This window comes from Mustela nigripes, chromosome 2 (genome assembly GCF_022355385.1).
Source record: "Mustela nigripes isolate SB6536 chromosome 2, MUSNIG.SB6536, whole genome shotgun sequence".
Classification (NCBI taxonomy): Eukaryota; Metazoa; Chordata; class Mammalia; order Carnivora; family Mustelidae; genus Mustela; species Mustela nigripes.
Window position 1 is genome coordinate 12,206,809 of NC_081558.1, and position 21,513 is coordinate 12,228,321.

A 21,513-nucleotide genomic window follows, 5' to 3' on the forward strand; every position below is an offset into this window, starting at 1 on the left:
CAGGACAGCCCTCCCTGATTTTCCCTTGGTCACTTGCAAGCATATCTTGCTCTGTTAATTTTCTTCATTACCACCTCCATTTGACTTGGTCTTATTTCCTGTTGGCTTCTCCCATCAGACATGAGCACCACCATCCAGACACCACATCTGTCTTGTTCTTCCCAGGTCTCAGGTCCTAGCACCATGCCTAGGTACAGACAGGATGCTCAAGTACAGTTTGTTGTTGGAGAATGAACTACCTGGGAGGTATAGGTCCCCCTCTCCATTTTACTGAGGAGGACAGGAAGCTCAGAGAGGGCAAGCGACTTGACCAAGGTCACACAGCCAGTGAGGAGCAGAGCTGGGATCTGAACTCTGTTGTGCTGAATCCAGAACTGTTCCTTCCCAATGGCTAAGGACCCTGGCCACCAGGCAGACTGCATGCTTGCTCTAAACCCCAGATTCACTCCTGGGACGTGTGTCTTTATGGCGACACAAAAGAAAAACTGCTTCTCTGTTTTGTGCACCAAGAAACGTGCTGCCCCCCTCACCCTTAATGTGCCAAATCTTGATTTCTTTTAAAATTGGTGTTTTAATGATAAAGATTATAGCAGCACAGTGTGAAAGACAAAAAACATTAGAGACAAGTAGAAAGTTAAAAGGATGAAGACTCCAATTCTACTTCCTCCAAGTCCACTGTGATGTGAGGATTCTTCTGGAATTTTTTCAATGTGTATGCAAACATGTGCACACACAGACCCATGTGCATGGGATCATTACTCATATGTCAATTTTTTATTGAGCTATAAATCACGTTTATACATTATTACATTGACATGTAACATTATATTAGTTTCAGATGTACCCATGATTTAATATTTGTGTATATTGGGAATTGATTACCACAATAAGTCTGGTTAACATCCTTTGTCACCTGTAGCTACTTGATTTATTTTGCTGATGAGAACTTTTAAAAGAATACTTATTTATTTATTTTAGAGATATTTATTTACTTATTTATTTGAGAGAGAGAGAATAAAAGTGCTGGGAGGAGCAGAGGGAGAGGGACAAGCAACCTTGTGCTGAGCACAGAGCCTGATAAAGGGCTGGAAATCTTGTGACCTCGAGATCATGACCCGAGCCAAAATTAAGAGTCAGTGGCCCACCCAGGGCTCCGATTATTTATTTATTTCACAAAGAGAGCGAGCAAGAGAGGGGGAGAGGGAGAGGGTGAGGAAGAGAAACAGATTCCTTGCGAAGTCCGGAGCCTGATCCCAGACCCATGAGATCACCTGAGCCCAAACTGTCCAATGCTCAACAAATGAAGCCACCCAGGTACCCCTAGAGATGAGACATTAAAGATTTACTCTCAGCAACTTTCAAATATACAATGCAGTGTTCTTAACTATAGTCAGGAAGCTATCTATACATTGTATCCCTAGGGCTGACTTATTTCATTGATGGAAGTTTGTACCTTATCGCCCCCTTCACCCATTTCACCAGCTCCGTATACCCTGCCTCTGGCAACCATCAATACGTCCCCTGTTTCTGCGAGTTCACTTATCTTTTTTTTTTTAGAGCTAAGTTGTTTTATTTATTTATTTATTTATTTTTATAATTTTTTATTTTTTATAAACATATATTTTTATCCCCAGGGGTACAGGTCTGTGAATCACCAGGTTTACACACTTCACAGCACTCACCAAAGCACATACCCTCCCCAATGTTCACTTATCTTTTAAAGATTCCATATAAGTGAGATCATGTGATACTTGTCTTTTTCCATCAGGCTTATTTCACTGAGCACAATGACCTCAACAAGGTCCATCCATCCATCCATGTTGTCACAAATGGCAAAATTTCTTCCACATATCACTTTTAAAAAAAGATTTATTATTATTATTTGTTTATTGGACAGACAGAGATCACAAGTAGGCAGAGAGACAGGCAGAGAGAGGGGGGAAGCAGACTCCCTCCTAACCAGAGATCCCGATGCGGGGCTTGATCCCAGGACCCTGAGATCATGACCCAAGCCGAAGGTAGAGGCTTAACCCACTGAGCCACCCAGGCGCCCCTCACATATCACTTTGAAATGTACTTTCTTCTCCTCTCTCTGAAATGTCTGATAGAATGCTTGCAATGCTACACAATGTTTTTTTTCTTTTTTCAAGCCCACTTTACAGACATGAAGACTGAGGTTCAGAGGGCTGGCAGACTGTTCCCAAAACTGGCAACTCACAGAGCAACTGTTATCTCTGGTCTGACACACACTTGCCCACTTCCTGGCTCTGGGTGTGACTGCCGTCCCTCCAACACTGGCTGGGGGATATTCCATAAGCCAAACCATGTGATTTAGCAGCTGAGACATTCTTTGTTTGGTGAGAAACACTGGGGATGCTCCAGCCTCCTCTGGCTCAGAGTAGAAAGACCCCACCTGAGGCTTTCTGCCTTGGGAAACAGGGGGAGCCCTGGTCTGATAGACTCTGCCTTTGTGATACTGCAGAGACCTGTTGGGGTTTTAGTCCTTAGTTCAACACCTACATAGGGCTTCAATATGAGGCCAGATTTTGCTGCCTACCTTGACCTTGGTCAGTTTTGTGATCTTACCTGCTGTGATCTTAGCCCTAGCGTCAAAAGAACAAGAATCCACTTGCCTTTTTGTGTGGCATTAGTATCTTTTACATCATACTTGCCCTTGGTGACTCGCCTTCTTCCTTCAGATCTCTGTTCACCCTGCTGCCTGGCACAAGGTGGGACCCCGACCCCTGGCACATCACTTACGTGATATGTTCTTGATCATTTGTTTGATCACTGTCTTTATCTCCACAAAATGTGAGCCCCTTGAAAACAGGGACTGGGTCCATTGTGCTCACGGCAGCATCTCAAGTGTCTAAAATATGCTCAACACAGAAGAGATGTTCAAAAACTTATGGTTGTGTGGACAGCCCCTGGAGATTTAGATTTTTCTCCTTATTTTAAAACTGAGAAAAAAAAAAAGCCAACCCTGGGAATCAGAGAAGTGAAGCCTTTCCTCTCTATCCCTGCAACCTGTCTTACAGCAACATTTCTAAAAACTCGAAGACGTGTATACAGTTTTCCTGAGGATCTACTTAGACACAGTTTGGAGTCAATATTTCTGGGTAGGAGTGCAGGATTCTGAATTTCCTACCAGCTTTCAGGTGATACCTATGGTGGAAGTCTGAGGACCACCTTGAGTAGCCAATCCTTAGAGTCCACGGCTGCAAACCTTTCTTTCATTCCCAGATAGTCACTGAGCATTGACTGTGTGCAAGGCTTTGCTGTCACCTGTACTGTCATATTTACCTAATTAGCTGTGGGGCTGGAGCAAGTTGCTTCCCCTGTCTGAACCTCTGGTTCCTCTTCTGTAAAAACAAACAAACACACAAACAAAAAACCCCCCCAAAACAACAAACTCGTGAATGAGATATTGCAGGGCTGTTGGATAATTACACAGCAACAACAGAAACAATAACAGTGACAGGCATTTACTCAGCCCTTCCTCTGTCCTATGTGTTTTATGTGCACTATCATTTTTTTAAATTTACTTTTTTCTTTTTTAAATTTAATTTAATTTTTTTCAGTGTTGCAAGATCCATTCTTTATGCACCACACTTATGTGCATAAGTGGATTCTTGTCTTTTAAAATTAAGCAGATTCTTGTCTTTTAAAATCATTCCTGCTACTTTAGGAGGTGGTGCTAATGAAATGTCCATGTGCAGATGCAAAGAGCTCTGCCCGGTGGTTCAGGGAACCCAGGGTGAAGTGCGGCTGCCTGGTGCACAGCCAGTCTCCACCAGCTGTAGGACTTCGGGCGAATCAATCACTCAAAGAGCTTTCAGCCTCAGCTTTGTCAACTGTAAAATGAGTGGGGGAAAGTGGTGAATAGATCTACAGGGCTTAAAACAAGATCATGGCTCATGGGGGCAAATGCCATTCCTGCTGTAACTGCCCATTCACTACTGGCACACAGTAGGTCCACAGTGAGCAGAGCCCCTGGGCTTTGAGGGCTTTTTCTCTTGTGTGTCCAGGATTCTGCCTGGATTAGCGTACTCTGGCCATGCCTCCTGATCCCTCTGTGGATGGACCTGCCAGAAGGGGTAGTCTGCTCTGCCTCCACGGAGAGAAGAAAAAGCAGGCAGGTGGGGGTGTTGCAACCCACTCCACCGAGGGCTTTAGTTCAGGCTTTAGTCGCCTGAACTCTTGGCCCATGGGAGAGGGGAGAGTTTGGGGGCATCACCAGCATCCTACCAGTGTCAGGAGGACTCTTTCCCCATTCTTTGCTCAGTAGCTTTGCCAGGAGCCCCAATCCCTCATGTCCTCTCTCACCTAAGAGCACCCCATAGACAGTTCTGGACAAGACCAAGGAAGGAGCCCAGAGGGGAGCACTAGTTCCATTGATTGATGCATCCTGGATGTGAGAGGATAATCTACTGGGCAATGGGAGTGTCTTAAGAATTCTCCTTCTAGAAGAATAAATGAAACAAGATGGGATTGGGAGGGAGACAAACCATAAGTGACTCTTAATCTCACAAAACAAACTGAGGGTTGCTGGGGGGAGGGGGTGGGGAGAAGGGGGGTGGGGTTATGGACATTGGGGAGGGTATGTGCTATGGTGAGTGCTGTGAAGTGTGTAAACCTGGTGATTCACAGACCTGTACCCCTGGAGATAAAAAATACATGTTTATTAAAAAAATAAAAAATTATAAAAAAAAAAGAATTCTCCTTCTGGGTCACCTCATTGCCTGAGATTCCACCATGTAAATGTCCCTGGATTCATAGGGCATTGTCCCTTATGAACAGTGTGGAGCAGCTTGGCAGAGGGGAAAGGCTTGGGCTTGGGAAATATGACAGACCTGGCTTCCTTCAAGCTCTGCAACTTGGGCTAGAGGTTTGCCCTCTCTGAGCCTCAGTTTTCTCTGCTGTTAAATAGGTTACCTCCCTCCTGTGGATGTCATCTCCTGGGTTTCTCTTCCTGATTCAGGGCACTGGCTCAGAAGCTGAGGACAGGGTGAAGCATTAGTTCATAGGCAGATCATCTGGCACACAGTAGGATTACTTTATGTAGCGCACCTGGCACTCTGAAGGAACATTTTGTGCTCAGTACCTGGCACTCAGTGGACATGCTTTATGTGGAGCCCCTAGTACATACCCCAGTAGGCACTCTTTATGTAGTATGTCTGGCATTCAGTAGGTATGCTTTATATAGAACACCTGTCATACTGTAGTCTGATTTATGTAAAGTACACAGCAAATCGCAGGTACACTTTGTGTAGAGTACCTGGCACACAGTAGGCATGTTTCATGTAAAGTATTTTGCTGAGTAGGCTCACTTTCTGTAAAGCACCTGACGCATAGTAGGTGTGCTTTATGAGGGCATCCGGCGCACAGTAGGTATATATTACATAGAACACCCAGCACACAGTAGGTGCACTTTACATAAAGTACCTAGCACATGGAAAATGTGCTTTAGTTAGAGCTCCCAGCACTTGGAGACATGCCTTAGGGAGGGTACCCAGCGCACAGTAGGCATGCTTTAGGTAGACCACCGGGCATACATAGGATTTGTAGAGAGTACCTGGCACACAGTGGGAGCACTTATATAGTGTACCTGACACATAGTAAGCACAGTTCATGTAGAGTTTCCAACACACTGTAGGCATACTTTTTGAGGTGCCCAGCACACAGTAGGCACACTTAACACACAGTCTTCTGCAAGAGTAGGTTTAATTTATTGGAGTGTTGGCACACAGCAGCACAAATACTAGAGTCAATCCTTTCTCTTCAGCCTGTCTTTTTGGAGCGTTCTGATCCTTTCTATCTTCCTGTGGAACTATCTTCTGTCCTAATCTCAGGCCCTCATCGGACCACCCTCCATTTTCCAGATGGTAAGACTGAGTCCAAGGGTGCTGGCACAGCTCACAGTCACAGCCAGGATAGGGCAGAACTCCACGCAGGGTCTCCCAGCTCTGCTTCCTCTGTCTGGCCACATCCTCTCCTGGCCCCCTGACCCCCTGCAGCCTTACCTCCTCACCCCCAGGTGCACCCTTCTCTCTGGGCCCCTGACCCCCTGAATCTGATGCAGGTAATCCCTAGCCAGGCCGGTTCCTTTGTTCCTGCCCCAGCAGTCATGTCTCAGCCCAGGCCCTGGGCTGCTTGGAGGCAGGACTGAACTCCTGCCAGGGTGGCAGTCCAGAGGCCAGAGGCTTCCTGGTTCTGTGCTAAAAACTAATACAGGCCACCCCCCTGACTCATGCATATGGAGGGGAGCCCCAGATAAGTTTTGGGCCTGATCCTGTTCCCATGACACCTGAACTCTCAAGATTTGGCCTAATCCTGTTCCCATGACACCTGAACTCACAAGTTTTTACCTGCTGCAACCCAACTTTGAAAGGGCAGGGGTGGCTGTTAACTTGGGCGCCCAGTGTCACCTTTGCCCATCCCCCAACTCACCCCTTACCCCACGTGGGAGGCACATTGAGTTCTGAGGATCCAGCACCCAAACTCTCTTGATAACACTGAAGTGCCCCTCCCCCACCCACCATTTGGGCCACTGCCAGGTGGGGAGGAGGAAAGCAGACAGGCGGGATTGGCTGGCTTAGCCTGGCCCCTGGCAGTGTTGTCCCCTAGGTCAGGGGCCAGAGGCAAAGACTTCCCCAGAGGAGAGGAGAGGAGAGGAGAGAGAGGAGGTTGTGTGGCTAAGCTGCTCCAGACTGAAGGTACCAGGCTGGGTATCCTGGCCCTGGGTGTGGGGGTGGGGAAGGATGCTGCCCCAGGTGGGGCTGAATCCAGGGCACAGCTGTCCTGGGCTAAGAGGGGCTACCAGTGGGAGGTTAACTATCTTTCACTCTGTCTCTGTTTCCCTTTTTCTCCCTTTTACTCTACGTCTTCCTCTGGAATTCTTCTGATTCTCTTCCCCCTTTGGCAACGCACCCCCCCCCCCCCCCCCCCCCCCACCCTTTGCCCCGTTCCCAGTGTTCACTTTCTCTGCCCCTTCCTGTCTCTCCCATGCTGTCCCTGTCCCTCTCAGCCTGGGTCTGTTTGTGAGCAGTCTGGGGAGCTCACCCCTGGGTCTTAGGAACTCACCCTCTATTCCCTCTGTCCCAGGATGTCACAGCTGAGCCTGTCCTGGCTGGGATTGGGGCAGCTGGCAGCCTCCCCGTGGCACCTCCTGCTGCTGGCTGGGGCCGCCTGGCTGCTGGCCCGCATCCTGACCTGGAGCTACCGACTGCATGACATCTGCTGCCGTCTCCGGTGTTTCCCGCAGCCTCCGAGGCGCAACTGGTTCTGGGGTCACCTGGGCCTGGTGAGTGTGGGTGGGAGATGGGTCTGGGGGATCAGGGAGGTTGGAGTTCTTGAAGGATCTGGGATGGGGATCAGGGCTTGGGCTGGAGTCTGGGCCAGGGAAGAAGTTGGGAGGCTAGCGGAGCTCCTCTTTACGCACTCATTCTTCTACTCTGCCATCCCAGGCCATTTGCATATCTTTGCCCTCCCAACTTTCTCCATTTCATCCACTTCCTGCCTCTCCTCCCTACATTAATGTCCCTCTGAAGGGCTCCCATGGCAGGCTGCACAGGCACAGTCTCCTGGGGCTCGCAGGGCTCATAGGTAACTTGGACATCTTTTCAAGGGTGCTGTATGGGAAGGGGCGGGTGTCTACCCCCTGCCTGGCCCATTTCCTTGTGTCTGCTCACTTCCCTACAGGTATTGGCTATGACCTCACCACCCTGACCCACAGGGGTCTAGCTTCCCACCCATACCCCTTCCCAGGACAGCTTCCTCTTCCCTGCTAAGATGTCCCAATGGGCCCATTACCCAACCTGAATAAAGTTAACTGCTCACTTCCCCTTGCACAAGCTTTCTTTGACCACTCTCCTGCACCCCAGATGTTGATTTTTGGTCAACTTTTTGGTCAACTTTTGGGTCTGCTATGCTTAATTAGAGTTAATTGTCCAATTACTTATCTTCCACCTATCCAACTAGATAGTTGCTCTGGGGAGCAGACACCTGAATGCCCAGCCCAGGGGCTGATATACAACAGACACTCTAAGTGTTTGATGACATAGGCGGTAAATTTGCAATCACCTGCCATGGTCAAGGCCATGATGAGCCGTGAATGAGCAGTTAGCCGCACGCATCCACTGCTCAGGATGAGAACCATGGCTGGAGGAAGGATTTCCTGTGATTTTACTGCTTATCACTTAGGTTGGAACGGGACATTCTGGGACACATTGTGTAGGTTGCCTGAGATTCTGGGTCTTAGAATGTTCTTAAGAAACCCTGGGCATAGCAGGAACGTTATCAATTTACTGTTTATACTCCCCCCTCCAGTGCTTGGCCATGGAGGCTGGTCTGGGTCACTCTTCTCTAGGTCTTCTGGCTGTGTGAGCTCAGCTGAGTCACTCTCCCTCTCTGGACCAATCTCATAATTGCCTCAGGGTTCCTAGGGGAGCAAGGAGCCGTCAGAAAGGTGAAAATGCTTTCTGTTCACCTGTCTGTAGCACCTGAGAGGATTTGTCAGGCCAGGATGGGGTATCCTGGAGGGACAGAGAGGGACTGAAGAGAATGCATCTCTAGGAGTTAACCATGCCCCCAGTTCTCCATTTGGGGGATATGGCCTGGTTTCCTCATTCGTAAAGGGCACAACTGATCAGAGTTCATAAGTTCAGGGGCGATATATAGATAAAGAGATAGATAGAGGATGCTCTATGCACAGCCTTGCCAGGCAATAGGCACTCAAAGGTGGGAGCTACCCTCCTGAGTGATGAGCAGAGATACATCTGTCCCTTGGGGTCTTTTAGGGGCTGGAATGTCTTGAGACCCTTCACCGTGTGGGAGCTGGGGGTATGTGGATTGGCCAGGACATGACAGGGTGTGGGAATGAGCCCCAGTACAAGTCCTGAGGCCATCCTGCTGACCACAAACCTCCCCCATGGGAACCTTGCTGAGGTTGGAATCACTCCCAGGAGAAGAAGAATCTCACTTCTCACGCCATGGTCAGACTCTCTGTGGGCAGAGAGTGTGTCTTCTCCTTGTAACCTGGGTTGCAGCCTTGGGACATGGAGAGGCCTTTAGGACCCTCCTGTCTCCAGAGGGAAGGCAGAGGTTCCCTCCATCCAGGCAGAATCTGGACACTCTGTCCACTGGAGAGGCTGCAGGGACACCTGCTGTGGCTCCTTCTGGGGAGGTGACGGCCCCCGTTTCCTTGTAGGCCCCCCCCACGGAGCAGGGTTTGAGGGTCGTAAGTCAGCACGTGGCCATCTATACCCAGGGGTTCAAGTTGTGGATGGGTCCTATCTGGCCCCTGGTCGTTTTGTGCCACCCCGACATGGTCCGGAGTGTCACCAGCGTCTCAGGTACTCATGTGGAGCTTGTGGTGGTGGGTGCTTTGACATACCCCAGGGCTTCCAACTCCTCCGTCTCCAAGCTTCCCTGCAGCCCCTGCAGGTCCCTGGGCCCTCCTCCCCTCCTCTCTCTCAGCCATCCTCCTCTTCCCTTCTGGTATTTGCCAACCCCGTTCTCTCCCTCTCCTCCCTCCACTGTTCAATCCAAGGCTCTGTCCTGGAGGAAACCCCAATCTTGAAGAGATGGATCTAGACAGAGAGATTCCCTAACTGATGAGGTAAGGAACTGGCCAGAGGGAGAGAGCTGTGGCAGCCCAGAGGGGAATCAAGGCCTCTGTTGGGGCAGGCTAGGAGACTTCCTGGAGGAGGAGTTACTGGACCTGGGAAAAGACCAAAAATCTTTTTTTTTTTTTTTTAAAGATTTTATTTATTTATTTGACAGAGAGAGTGGTCACAAGTAGGGAGACAGAGACAGAGAGGGGAAGCAGGCTCCCTGCTGAGCAGAGAGCCTGATGCGGGCCTCGATCCCAGGACCCTGAAATCATGATCTGAGCTGAAGGCAGAGGCTTAACCCACTGAGCCACCCAGGTGCCCAAGACCAAAAATCTTTTTAAAGGACAGGGCGGAGTGATGCAGTGCACACTGATAGCATCCGAGTTCCCCTGCTGGGCCTGGTCTCACTCTCACCCATCCCCATGGCCAGAGCAATGAGGGTTGTCACCTGGTGGAGTACCTGGGCTGCTATTTCTGTGACATCCATAGACATTCTGGTGGGTTGGTTCCTTCCACCCTAGCCTACAGCTTGTCCACTGCAAGTTCATTGCCCTCCTGCACCAGGCCCCAGGAACCTCCCTGAGGAGAGCCCACTCCAGCCTGGCTCCCTTCCTTGTCTTCTGCTTCCTCTACCTCCAGACAGACCAGACTGAGCAGGGAAATGAGCAGCATCTGACAGAGATCCTGGCTTTTTAACACCCGAATTCTGGTTGACTCTGGGAAGGCCCCCTGTTCTCTCTGGATACCAGAGTCTCTTTCAGTTCTGAGTGGTAGAAACTCAATCCTATGTGGTCCAATCAAAGAAAGGACACCTATTTACAGTGAAATCCAGGGATGTTGTCTTCAGGTATGGCTGGATCAAGGTCTCAAACAACATCATCAAAATCTGTCTTCATTTTTTTGTTGCTGTTGTTGTTTCCCACTGTGATAGCTTCACTCTCATTCTTGTAAAGATGAGTCCCAGAATCTCAAGCCCTGTGGAAAAGTGACCGTATTCCGAACAGTTACAGGAAAAGTTGAAGAATTCCCTTTAATTTTCCTGGCCTGCATCCCAGGATCGACTTTTAATTAATTAATACATTTTATTTATTTATTTGAGAGAGAGAGAGAGAGAGAGAATGCATGAGCAGGTGGGAGGGGAGAAGGAGGGAGAGAGGGAGAAGCAAACTCTCTGCTGAGCAGAGAGCCTGATGTGGAACTCAATCTCAGTACCCCAGGATCATGACCTGAGCCAAAGGCAGATGCTCAACTGATTGAACCACCTAAGTGTCCAAATTTTTCATTTAATCACTGTGGATCTGATTGTCTAGTCTTGGCAAGTACAGGTTCTCAGAGCTATTCTTTTGGGGCTCAAAGCAATTCCGTGGCTAAGAATGGAGACTCTGCATTCAGACAGACCTGGGCTTAGATCTCTGGAATGCACTTAGTACCTGGGAAATTTTAGGCAAGTAACTTCATTCTTCAGAGCCTCAGTTCTCTTATGTTTAGGATACAAAATGGGGAAAGACCCCTTTTGTTCTTGTAACCAAGGGACCCCAGTTGTCATATGGATGGACTGAGGAGGGATCCCAGGAGGAGGCTGGGCTGCCGAAGGGTATTCATGGGGTTCAGGTCTGGGTCTTTGTCCTGCATGTACTTCTATCCTATGGCCACCTAGAAAGAGCATGAATTGGGCCCTCTTTGTTCCTCTCCAGATTCAGAGCTCAGAGGAAGGTCTGCTGTACACACAGGACCTGGCAAGCACCTATGGGGATGTGTGCTGCTGGTGGGTGGGTCCCTGGAATGCGGTGATCCGCATCTTCCACCCCACCTGCATCAAGCCCGTGCTCTTTGCTCCAGGTAGACACACCATGGCCATGGCTTACTCACTGCTGAGGTCTCTGTGCTGCTTCCAGCTTAGCTGGTGACCCAGTTGCAGATAGGAGGGGCTTTGGCAGAGATGCCTCTGTCTCTGTCTCACCTGCACCCCCACCGGCCAGACCCACAGTCATGTGTGCTCATGCCTAGGGTGTGATTATGCAGTGTGTGCTGTATGACCATGTCTAGTGACATTTATGTTTCCACCTGCCTTCTGGTTACAGCCGGTGTACATTACGCTTGGTTATACCTGCCTGGTATATGGTTATACCTGCTATCCAGTGAAGGTGCCCTTTGTTATGTCTGGGGCTTGACTGTGGCCAAGGATATTTGAGACATGTGTGGGTTCTGTCTGGTTTTTGTCCGAGATGCCTTTTGAGATGTCCGGTTCTCCTGTCATGTCTGGGCCATGTCTGGGGTTTGTCTGAGGTCCGTGACCCAGAATTCTTCTGAGAAATGCTGAGGCTTCCTGTGAGTCTTGTCCAGAGCCTGTCTTAGGATATGTCTGTGTCATACCTAGTCCACAGCTGTGACATTAGTGAGGTCATATTTAAGTCTTGTCTGAGGCCATCTGAAGGACATGCTGATGTTGTATCAAGTTGACTTTGGGTCCATGTCCGAGCACATTGCATCCTGTCCATGTCTGAGCACATTGCATCCTGTCCGAGACCAGGCCCAGCAGGGGACCTCAGATGTGTGTGTTATGCACAATGTTTCATGTTAGGATTTGTTAACACATGGTGGGGCTATGTCAGTTGTTGCAGGAGATGTCAGGGGTTCTGGGACAGATGAGGTGTCCTAGGACTCTGTAAAGGCATTTTGTGGAGTGCTGACTTGTGTTTGGGTGTTTTGAACAAATTGGACCGGGTAGAAGCCATGTCAATTTATGGTGGGGTGTTTTTTTTTTTTTTTTTTTGCCATGTTAGGGTGCATCTATGTACATGGGGTTATGTCTGCAGGCTCTGCCTTTGTTCTGCTCTGTGCTGCAGCCTGGTCTGGTCTCCCCTCACCTCCCCACTTCTCTGTTTCCTCTGCTCTTGTTTCCATTCCTGCCACGCTGGGCTTGGAGTGGGTATGGAGACCCCTGGTGGCAGCTTCTATCCCCCCAAACCAAAGCACTTCCCCTTCCCCTCTTATGAACCCTGATGGTCCCCCTTCTTGTCAGCTGCCATCGCACCCAAGGACATGGTCTTCTACAGCTTCATGAAACCCTGGCTGGGTGAGTAACTGTGGGTACAGGGGACTGGGGACAACCTCGGGGGCCAAAAGAAGGCACTGCCCTTGCCTACTCCTCGTTGCTGTTTCTACTAGGGGATGGGCTCCTGTTGAGTGCTGGTGACAAGTGGGGCAGGCACCGCCGCATGCTGACACCTGCCTTCCACTTCAACATCCTGAAGCCCTATGTGAAGATTTTCAATGGCACTGCGAATGTCATGCATGTGAGTCTCTTGAACCCAAGGTCCCAGCTGAAGTCTTGGTGGTGATGGGGGCTCTGTGACATCTTGTCTGGAATCCTGGCTCTTCTAGATTAGCTTTGGGGCCATTGCTCTTCCTCTCTGAGTCTCAATTTTCTCAGCTGTAAAATGGGAGTAATGGTCCCTACATTGCAGGGTGGGAAAGAGAATGTAATATGTTCATGTTCCTGGCACACAGTAGGTTCTTGGAAGGTTTTTGGAAGTTTTTATGTTTCCCTTGCAAAGACGCCTTGGAACCTGAGACACAGGTGAATGTCATGAGCATCATACATTAGTTATTACTGAATTAATAATGAACCACTTTCAAAATCAGTGTTCTCAAACAATCAGGGTTTATTAGTGCTAACAAGTCTATGAGTTAGTTGTCAGGGTCTTCTGGACATGGATGGGGTCACATCCTTAATCAAAGGTTACACCTTTGACTAGCGGTGGGTCAGGTATATACATTGCAGATCTGGGAATTCACATATTTGGGGCTTGGCTGGCTGCAGGTTGATCTAGGATGGTCTCAGCTCAGACAACTGAACTTTCTTTAATGTGATTCTCTCCTTCCAGAAGGCATCTCAGATTTGTTCACATGGCTGAGGCAGGGTCCCAAGAGGCTGAGAGGAAGTTTCAATGCCTCTTGAGATCTAGGTTTGGGAAGATCACTTCATTGTTTTCACCATGGTCTGTTGGTCAAAGCAAGGCAAAAGACCAGCATAGAATCAAAAGGTAGTGAAAAAGACTCCACCTCTTAATGGAAATTGCTGAAAAATCACATTGCAGAGGGTGTGGCTATAGGGAAGTGAAGAAAAGAAGGTTGGGGTTTTGCAAAGTGCCTGGGATTTTTTTCATACTTGCAAGCTGAGGAGTGAGATTGGTATCATTTTGTGGATTCTGTCAGAAGACAGGAGACTCCTGTTTCAGAGACAAAGGATGGTTTATTACTCATAGAACAGCAAGCACACATGCTTCTTGATTGCATTTTTTTCTCTAAGTCACCAAGTTCCATGAGGCCAACACAGGTGGGCTTCAATGTTAATGCAGTATGTCACATGACAGGGCAGGGGTACTAAGTTTAGGGACTCTCTGACTTTTAGGAAATTAGAAGGAAGTCTGACATTTGTCCAGAGGGAAATATTACCTTATCACTAAGGGTGTTTGCTGCAAACACAATTCTGAGAAATGGCTCAAGTAAAGAACATCAAGGTCTTGCACTTCTTTGGCATACCAGCTAGAATGTGCAGGGGTACTCAGGGCCCCAGGACTATCCACAGACTACCTTTTCTTAATTTATAACAATTAAAATGATGAAAATCAACATTTATTCAGAACTTACTCTACACCAGAATCCATGTGTACATTCCACAGCATATGGTATCTCATTTGATTTTCACAACTTTCTGAGGTAGAGATAATCTTGTCCATTATAAGTGATAAAAATGAGGTTCAGAGAGGTTAGGGAGCTTACCCATGTTCACACAGCTAGCACATGAGCTAATAAGTGGAGCTGGGATTCCAACCTGGTTTATTATTCATCAGAGCAAGTCATCTTAACTGTTACTGAAGCTTTGGCATGTGGTGACCAGAGAAGGCAAGAATTGACCAAGGGCACATAGAGTATGGGAGGCAGAGCCAGAATTTGAATTCTGGTCTCCGGACTCCCAGGCCTGGGGCCTTAATAGTAACAGTTTCTACTTCTACCCAGGTCCTCCTTGAGAATGGGTGCCTGGGGCCAAGAGGCTGGGTCTGGGGTATTCCATCTTGGTGGCTGGTGTTGGAGAGGGCTTCAGGGGAGGCAGGTTCCAGCCCCAGCTTTTCCTCCTTCTCTTCCAGGCCAAGTGGAAGCGCCTGGTGTCAGAGGGTAGCAACCATCTGGACATGTTTGAACACATTAGCCTCATGACCCTGGACAGTCTGCAGAAATGTGTCTTCAGTTTTGACAGCAATTGCCAGGAGTGAGTCTCTGCCCTGGGAATGTGAACATAAGCCATAGATGGGGGAAGGGAACACTGATCAGCACAATCAGAAAGGACTTTCTAGAGGAGATGGATCAGAAGTAGACATTGAAGGACAAGGAAGGGAAAGAGAAAAGGTGATGCTTTCAGGTAGTTAGAAATGTTTGATAAAGGACAAGGGGCCACGATGAGCAAATCATGTGCCACAGTGAGGAGCCACCTTGGGAATGAGGGTGGAGCAGTTGGGTGGGGCTGCATCTTAAGGACTTTCAAGATGCAGACAAAAGCATATGAACTTTATTCATGTGCCATTCCATATCATGGAAGGCGGTGACTTAATGAGGGTCATGGTCAAAGCTGTTCTTGGACATCTGACTCTGGGGAAGACCAATTGCTGTGTAGATGGTGGATGGTATTGAATAGGGAGAGGCCCTGGTCCATAAAGAAGGTAAAGTCTGAGCTGTATGGAGAGAGAGGAGAAATGCATAATGTCTCAGCTGGGATAGGGTGCCTGGGGCATGCACAGAAATGGGAATCAGGGAGAGAAGTTCTGGAGAGTTAAGTCTCCTGGATCATCCCCACCACGTACCTGTGGGACAATCTGTCTTCTGATATTCAGTATTCTGATGGGAGGTAGCTCTCAGCTTCTGGTGGGAGGCCTTTTCTCAGTGTTGAGGTGAGCTAAGTTGTTGCCCCCTTCATGTCCTCATCCTGCAGGAAGCCTAGTGAATATATTGCTGCCATCTTAGAGCTCAGTGCCCTCGTGGCAAAACGGCATCAGCAGATCCTCCTGCACACGGACTTCCTGTACTACCTCACTCCAGATGGACAGCGCTTCCACAGAGCCTGCCGCCTGGTGCACAACTTCACAGATGCTGTTATCCAGGAGCGACGCCGCACTCTCCCCGATCAGGGTGTTGATGACTTCCTCGAGGCCAAGGCCAAGACCAAGACTTTGGACTTCATTGATGTCCTCCTGCTGACCAAGGTGTGTTTCACTGGGATCTAAATATAAGAGGTAGAATAGACCTTGGTTTCAAATTTGAGATTGAAGAACTTAGACTTGATCCAGAGGGCAATGGGGAGCCATGGAAGCTGCTTGAGGAAGGGAGGGATGGATTAGGGATATGTTTTAGAGAAGACTATGTGGAATGCAGCCTACAGTGGACTGTTAAGTCTGACAGTGGGATGGGCCTGAGATTTTACGCTACTTAATAAGGTAGGCTCATGTGTGTGTGTGTGTGTGTGTGTGTGTGTGTGTGTGTATTTATATACCAGAACCCTAGATCAGAGAAGCGCATTTATTGCTCACAAAAGTATGAGTAGACAGAAAGGCTACTTTGTAGGCATGGTTCCTCTTTCTGAAATTCTTCTGAGACCTACAGGATGCTTGATGCTTGTATGTGTACATGCATCCATGCTTCCATCACAGGAGCAGTAACCCTACATTATTAATCCTGGAATTTATGAAGGACTGCTGACACATCTGCCCCTTCTTCGTCTGTGTGTGTGTGTGTGTGTGTGTGTGTGAGAGACAGAGAGAGTTTTAAAGTATGAGCAAGTCACTACTGGGTATTTACTCCAAAGATACAGATGTAGTGAAAAGAAGGGCCATCTGCACCCCAATGTTCATAACAGCAATGGCCACAGTCGCCAAACTGTGGAAAGAACCAAGATGCCCTTCAATGGATGAATGGATAAAGAAGATATGGTCCATATACACTATGGAGTATTATGCCTCCATCAGAAAGGATGAATACCCAACTTTTGTATCAACATGGATAGGACAGGAAGAGATTACGCTGAGTGAAATAAGTCAAGCAGAGGAAGTCAATTATATGGTTTCACTTACTTGTGGAGCATAAGGAATAACATGGAGGACATTAGGAGAAGGAAGGGAAAAGTGGATTGGGGGAAATCGGAGGGGGAGACAAAGCATGAGAGACTGTGGACTCTGAGAAACAAACTGAAGGTTTTGGAGGAGAGGCGATGGAGGTGAGCCTGGCGGTGGGTATTAAGGAGGAAACGTGTTGCATGGAGCACTGGGTGTGGTGCATAAACAATGAGTCTTGGAACACTGAAAAAGTAAAATAAAATAAAATAAAATAAGTATAAGCAAGTCCTCTTCACTGAGAAGGCAATGTCTGTAGGTTCTGTTGGCTTATTGCTAGGGTAGATGAGGAATCTCTGGATTTACTATCCTAGAATGTGAGCAAATGTCTCTGGAGCAATGCTCAATCTCCAACTTCCAAGGGAAGTTGTCATTCAATCTCCTGAAATCCAGGTTGCTGGTAACTTTTTTAAAAAAATTTTTAAGATTTTTAAAAAAAAATTTATTTGACAGACAGATCACAGGTAAGCAGAGAGGTAGGCAAAGAGAGAGAGAGGAGAAGGAGGCTCCCTGCTGAGCAGAGAGCCCGATATGAGGCTCAATCCCAGGACCCTGGGATCATGACCTGAGCTGAAGGCAGAGGCTTTAACGACTGAGCCACCTAGGCGCCCCTGCCAGTAACTTTTTTCCCAGAAAGTTTTCATCATCTAGAAACATGAAAATATTCATGAATCATTGATTCCTCCCATAAGGGAAAAAGGACGGGGTAAAGAGGCCTGGGAGGAGGGCTGTGGTGTGGGGTCTCTGGGGATAGTGAACAAAGGAGGTGTAAGAATGCAGGGTGGGCTTGGGTCTCTGGATGGATGGTAGAGGTTCAGAGGTTGGCTCAGGTTAGGCTCAGGAGCTCTCAGAGCTGATGTGATTTGGTGTGTGTGGGGGTGTGTCTTATTTCTCTCCAGGATGAAGATGGAAAACGATTGTCAGATGAGGACATCCGAGCAGAGGCTGACACCTTCATGTTTGAGGGTGAGCATCCCAGTGTGGGACTATGGGGAGTGGGGCAGGGGTCTGTCCAATCCCAGGAACTTGGTAGGTGGGCCCTGGACCAGCCCACCCCACCCCATCCTCCCTGGGGGCCTTAATTAAAGGCGCTGTCCACCTTCTGGTGCTGAACAAGCCCAGAGACCCAAGCCTGTCTGGCTGCTTCTCAGGCCATGACACCACAGCCAGTGGCCTCTCCTGGGTCCTGTACAACCTTGCAAAGCACCCAGAATACCAGGAGCGCTGTCGGCAGGAGGTGCAAGAGCTCCTGAGGGACCGCGAGCCTCAAGAGATTGAATGGTGAGTGCAGGACATCATGGTTTGTTCCTGAGCCTCTCTTTGGCTTTGCTCCCCAGCTGGGGAAGGGGAAGGATCTTTTGGTTAATTCTGTCATTATTGCTTAGTGAGAATAGAAGCAAAGCTCAGAGTCAGGGTCTGTGCCCAGTCTGGAGAGCAGGGGAAATTGAGAGATTTGGGCTGCTGACAGAAGAGTGACAATGTCTGAAGGCCAATGATGCCACTTAGTACATTTTCATTAAGTGAACTTCCATTCCATTCTCTTACTTTTCTCTCTTAAATCAATTTTTTTTTTGTCCTTAACATCTTCAATCCTTAAATGTTTGCTTCTCTCTTGCCTTCTAATTCCTTCCATATTGTTCAGTTCAGGATTCATAGGGGATACGTGGTTCTAAAATCATTCGATTCTTATCCAGGAATACCAGCACCTTCATCCATCCAGCCTCCATTCAGAGAACACTGCCACACTACCTTTCCATTCCCAGTTCTGTACCTTCTCCAATTCATCTTAGCTCATTCTGTGTGCTGGAGACCCAAGAAGGACCAGCCCTGGCCCTTGTCTTCCAAGAGCTCCAGACTTGTGGGAGAATTGTCTCAGGTCAGGACACTCCTGGTCCACATAAGCTGGACTAGGGTGGTGGACAGTATGAGAGGCAAGTCTAAGGGTAGAGAGAGCGCCTTTGCTGAGTGACGACTGGTAGATATTTGGGTGTAGTTAGGGTGCAGTTAGTTCAAGAAGACAGAGTGGGCAAAGTGAAGAGGAGTAGAGGAAGGGAAGAGGGAAAGGGAGAAGAGAGGGGGAAGGAGGGAGAAAGGGAGAGACAGAGAGAAGGAGAAAAGGAAGGAGGGAGAAGAGAAAGAGAAAGAGAAAGAGAGGCAGACAGGCAGAGACATAGGGGAGAGAGAAATAAAAAGAGAAAGAGACACTGACTCATGGTGAGGTGACATGGCTGGGGAATGGTAGCAGAGACTGGTTGTGGGAGACTTTAGAATCAATGTCAATGGCCTCAATTGTCAACCCAAGGGCAATGGGGGAACTGCGGGGATTATTTGAGCAGGAGGAGGACAGGTCAGATCTGGGTACCAGGAAGATCTTTCTAGGGCTAGTGTGAGAACATACTGGAGAGGACAAGCTGTAGCATGGGGACCGGGGAGGGGATTTTGAGGCCTGGGTCAGGCCAGGGTCTTGGGGATGTAGAGCAGGCATTGGACTGGACAGGCATCTTGTAGGTAACATTTTCCATGCCATGCCTTCACTCAGCATAGCAGCCCTGTGAGGTAGAATAGAGAAACACTTTTATGCTGCTTCAACCAAGATTTCAAAAAACAAAAACAAAAACAAAAAAACAAACTATACACTTGGTAAAAAAAAAAAAGGTATATAAAAAGAGAATTTATAATCAGGGCACCTGGTTGCTCAGTCGGTTAAATGTCCAACTCTGGATTTTCACTCAGGTCATGGTCTTGGGGTTGTGAGATTAAACCCTGTGTCCGGCTCCACGCTAAGCATGACATGTGCTTAAGGTTCTCTCTCTCTCTCCCTGCCTCCCTCTCCCCCTCAAATAAATTAATAAATCTTTAAAAGAAAGAGAAGGTTTATAATAGAAATGAAGTTTTTCTTAATCCTCACCGTAGGAGTAACTCCTGTTAATGATCTCCTGTGTGTCCTTCCAGAAGATGACTATCCTTATACCTACAGGAAAACTATCTCCCTACCCCTGCCAATGGGAATTAAGGCCTACACATTAGCAAAGCGTCTTTGAGATCTTTTCATTTCCTCAAAACACAACTGTTGGAAAAGAGTTTTGAATTACAAAAACCATGATGAGAACAAGTTCTTGCCCTGAGACATGAAGGAGACTACAGTTATCATTGACGTTCTCCTCCTCAGTTGAATCTCCTTCTCTCTCCCCAGGGATGTCTAGATTCATTGATTTATCATGTGTCTTTCCATAACTGTCTATCTATACATCTGTCTATCTCTCTATCATCTCTATCTGTCATCTCTCTCTCTCTCATCTTTTTGTCCTTAACACATTTTGCATTTCTATATACATACAGTTTGTGACTTGTTCCATTCACTCAACATGAGTCTTATGGCTCTTTCTTTCTGTGTTCTGCATAGCTGCCCATAGTTAACTTGGTTTACCCCATTATGAGGTCACTCATGTTAGTATTCTCAATTATACTGGACATTGATGAATTGCCTTCCAGAATCTCTGTGCTGATTTACCTTTCAGCCTGCAGTGCTGCAGTGTGTGATAGGACTTCAGAGCTCTAGTTCCTCCTTTCTGATTGCTGTGTAATATTCTACCATATGGCTTTACCATAATTTATCTAAACCTCTCCCATTGATGGATACCTGGATTGTGTCTAATCTTTTCATAAAATAAATATGGGGTAGTCAACATCTGTGAACACTGACCCATGCTTACACATGTGAATGTATCTCCAGTGCAAATTTCCGGAAGGGCAATTGCTGAGTCAAAGACAGTCCAAGTTTTTATCATTTTAGTAGCTACTGCAAATCTGTTCCTGTCCACTGAAGTTGATGATTCCAGATTTCTCATACCTTTACCTTTGTTATTATTCTATTGAATTTTATTTTTAAAGATTTTATTTATTTATTTGAGAGAGGGAAAGAGAGAGTGTGAGAAGGGGAAGGGTCAGAGGGAGAAGCAGACTCCCCACTAAGCAGGGAGCCCAATGTGGGACTTGATCTTGGGACTCCAGGATCATGACCTGAGCTGAAGGCAGTTGCCTTGCCAACTGAGCCACCCAGGCGCCCCCAAGATTTTTTAAATCTTAGCCAATTTTTCACATTTTCTCTTTTTTAGGAATGTTTCTTTAAATTAAGAGTCTTAACATCTTTTGCACATTTTGGGGGGCTACTCCCAAAATTTTTTAATATTGAGGTATAATGGACATACATTCTATTACTTTTAGGTATACAACAAATGAATTGATATTTGTCTATATTGCATATGATCACCACAATTATTCTAGCTAAAATTTGTCACCATATGAAATTATGGAATTTTTTTTCTTGTCACGTGAACTTTTAAGACCTATTCTCTTAGCAACTTCCAAATATGCAATACAGTGTGATTACCTACAGTATCATAGTCAATACACTTTCTGAGTTAGAGTTTTCATCTTCTTTGGATGACTACCCAGATAGTGTGGTGGTTCTGCTTTTTAATTTTTTTGAGGAAACGTCATGCTGTTTTCCACAGTGTCTGAATCAATTTACAATCCCACCAGCGGCGCACAGTATTCTTTTTCCTCCACAACCTCATAGGCATTTATTATCTCTTGTGTTTCTGACAATAGCTATTCTTTTTTTTTTTTTTAAGATTTTATTTATTTATTTGACAGAGAGAGATCACAAGTAAGCAGAGAGGCAGGCAGAGAGAGAGGAAGGGAAGCAGGCTCCCTACTGAGCAGAGAGCCCGATG

At 47.4% G+C, this 21,513-nt stretch overlaps 1 protein-coding gene across 2 annotated transcripts in view; it reads left to right on the top strand.

Annotated features, from left to right (window-relative positions):
• Window positions 1–6,638: 6,638 nt before the first annotated feature.
• The window catches only part of LOC132011117 (cytochrome P450 4F3), a 19,652-nt gene continuing 4,777 nt past the window's right edge, over window positions 6,639–21,513 (top strand). The window contains exons 1-9 of one of the 2 annotated variants that reach the window (XM_059389286.1): window positions 6,639–6,716; window positions 7,105–7,303; window positions 11,309–11,453; window positions 12,637–12,690; window positions 12,783–12,910; window positions 14,765–14,886; window positions 15,604–15,874; window positions 17,677–17,743; window positions 17,929–18,058. In XM_059389286.1, coding sequence (XP_059245269.1) covers window positions 7,106–7,303; window positions 11,309–11,453; window positions 12,637–12,690; window positions 12,783–12,910; window positions 14,765–14,886; window positions 15,604–15,874; window positions 17,677–17,743; window positions 17,929–18,058 — 1,115 coding nt within the window. In that variant the 5' untranslated portion in view covers window positions 6,639–6,716; window position 7,105. Of the gene's footprint in view, window positions 6,717–7,104; window positions 7,304–9,208; window positions 9,354–11,308; window positions 11,454–12,636; window positions 12,691–12,782; window positions 12,911–14,764; window positions 14,887–15,603; window positions 15,875–17,676; window positions 17,744–17,928; window positions 18,059–21,513 lie in introns of both variants that reach the window. The other variant, XM_059389285.1, reaches the window with a different exon arrangement.